Below are 1,463 nucleotides of genomic sequence, written 5' to 3' on the forward strand. Positions count from 1 at the left end.
CGTAACTTCCTCTGACGATGCTGGTACCACACCACACCTCCAAGAACCAGAGCAATGAGCAGGAGAATGACACCCATGGCAATCAAGACAGAAGTCAGCATCTCAATATCCTTTATAGGGATTTGCATGCCCAGCATCTTCACACTGCCTTCTCCAATGTTTCTGGGAATTGCTACTGAAATGGAACAAGAGGAAAATGGGAACCATGGGCTGGAGAATACTCCTAAAGACATATTTTATAATCAACTCTGGAAGAGGAGAAATAAGCTCATCCAAATAGGACAGAAGAACGGTTCTTATACCTCAAAAGATCAGCCAGTGATGATAGACTCAGTGGTTATAGGGAATCAACGTAACAAAACGACATAGTTGAGAAAATCCTTAAGAAGCACTGAAGCTCCAATGCCCCCATACAAAGAACTAGGACTCAGAGTGAGAAGGGCCTTGACATATTTCTTAAAATATATAAAGGCTTATGATGTAGCAAAAAAAAAAAAAGATTTTTGTTGCATGGCTCCAGAAGGTAGAACTACTAGTAGTAGGTAGAATCTCCTGCGAAGCAGTTTGACTCAATTATCTAGCTTATCAATACTCACTTTGACAATTGGGCCATGATAAGAGTGTGCCACTGTTCTGTCTGGTCTCTTGCATCTTTGAGTCATTATAACACTGATGTCACGTTGATATTTCTAGGTGAAATATCTAATTTTCTTAGTCCCCAGCATATGAACATTTGATGACCCCCGATTAGCCCATGGAATAAAGCTCAGACTCAAATCAGACATTCCAACTCTCAGAATCACGTTCTAACCTACCCTACTCTTAATTGCTACTCTTCAGCCATAACAACTCATTCCTTGTTCTGCAGAATAGGTGATCCTTTTTTCAGGCTTTCAAGATTTTCTCATGCTGCTCATTTGCCTGAACAGCTTTTCTTCTTCCTTACCATTCTATCCCCAGCTTAAAACATTATAGGTCTCAGCAAAGATTTCATCAATTCAGCTAGACAATTAATAATGTTCATGTCTCAGTTTTGGTTATATTTATGGAAAATATTAAAATGCACACCCCACAACTTAGAAAAAAATAATGGTCCTCTATTTGGTTTGCCCAAAGCACCTGTACTATTTGTAATCCAACAGTTTACTTGCTTGGGCCAATTGACCCAAGCTACCCTCAATTCTGGCTTTCTGTCTCCTCTTTTATAAAATGAGGATAATAACCATGCTTAATTTTTTTAAATTATTTTTTAAATTTTATTTTATTTTTAAACTTTACATAATTGTATTAGTTTTGCCAAATATCAAAATGAATCCATCACAGGTATACATGTGTTCCCCAACCTGAACCCTCCTCCCTCCTCCCTCCCCATGCCATCCCTCTGGGTCGTCCCAGTGCACTAGCCCCAAGCATCCAGTATCCTGCATTGAACCTGGACTGGCAACTCGTTTCTTACATGATAT

At 39.2% G+C, this 1,463-nt stretch overlaps 1 protein-coding gene across 1 annotated transcript in view; it reads right to left on the reverse strand.

Annotated features, from left to right (window-relative positions):
• Nucleotides 1-6: 6 nt before the first annotated feature.
• Nucleotides 7-1,463, reverse strand: part of LOC104995891 (hephaestin-like) — a gene marked incomplete at its 3' end in the record, with an annotated part of 11,693 nt that continues 10,236 nt past the window's right edge. Inside the window, exon 6 of the mRNA XM_010849979.1 lies at nucleotides 7-175. Coding sequence (XP_010848281.1) covers nucleotides 7-175 — 169 coding nt within the window. The remainder of the gene's footprint in view (nucleotides 176-1,463) is intronic.

This window comes from Bison bison, unplaced genomic scaffold, assembly GCF_000754665.1.
Source record: "Bison bison bison isolate TAMUID 2011002044 unplaced genomic scaffold, Bison_UMD1.0 scf7180017516766, whole genome shotgun sequence".
Lineage (NCBI taxonomy): Eukaryota > Metazoa > Chordata > Mammalia > Artiodactyla > Bovidae > Bison > Bison bison.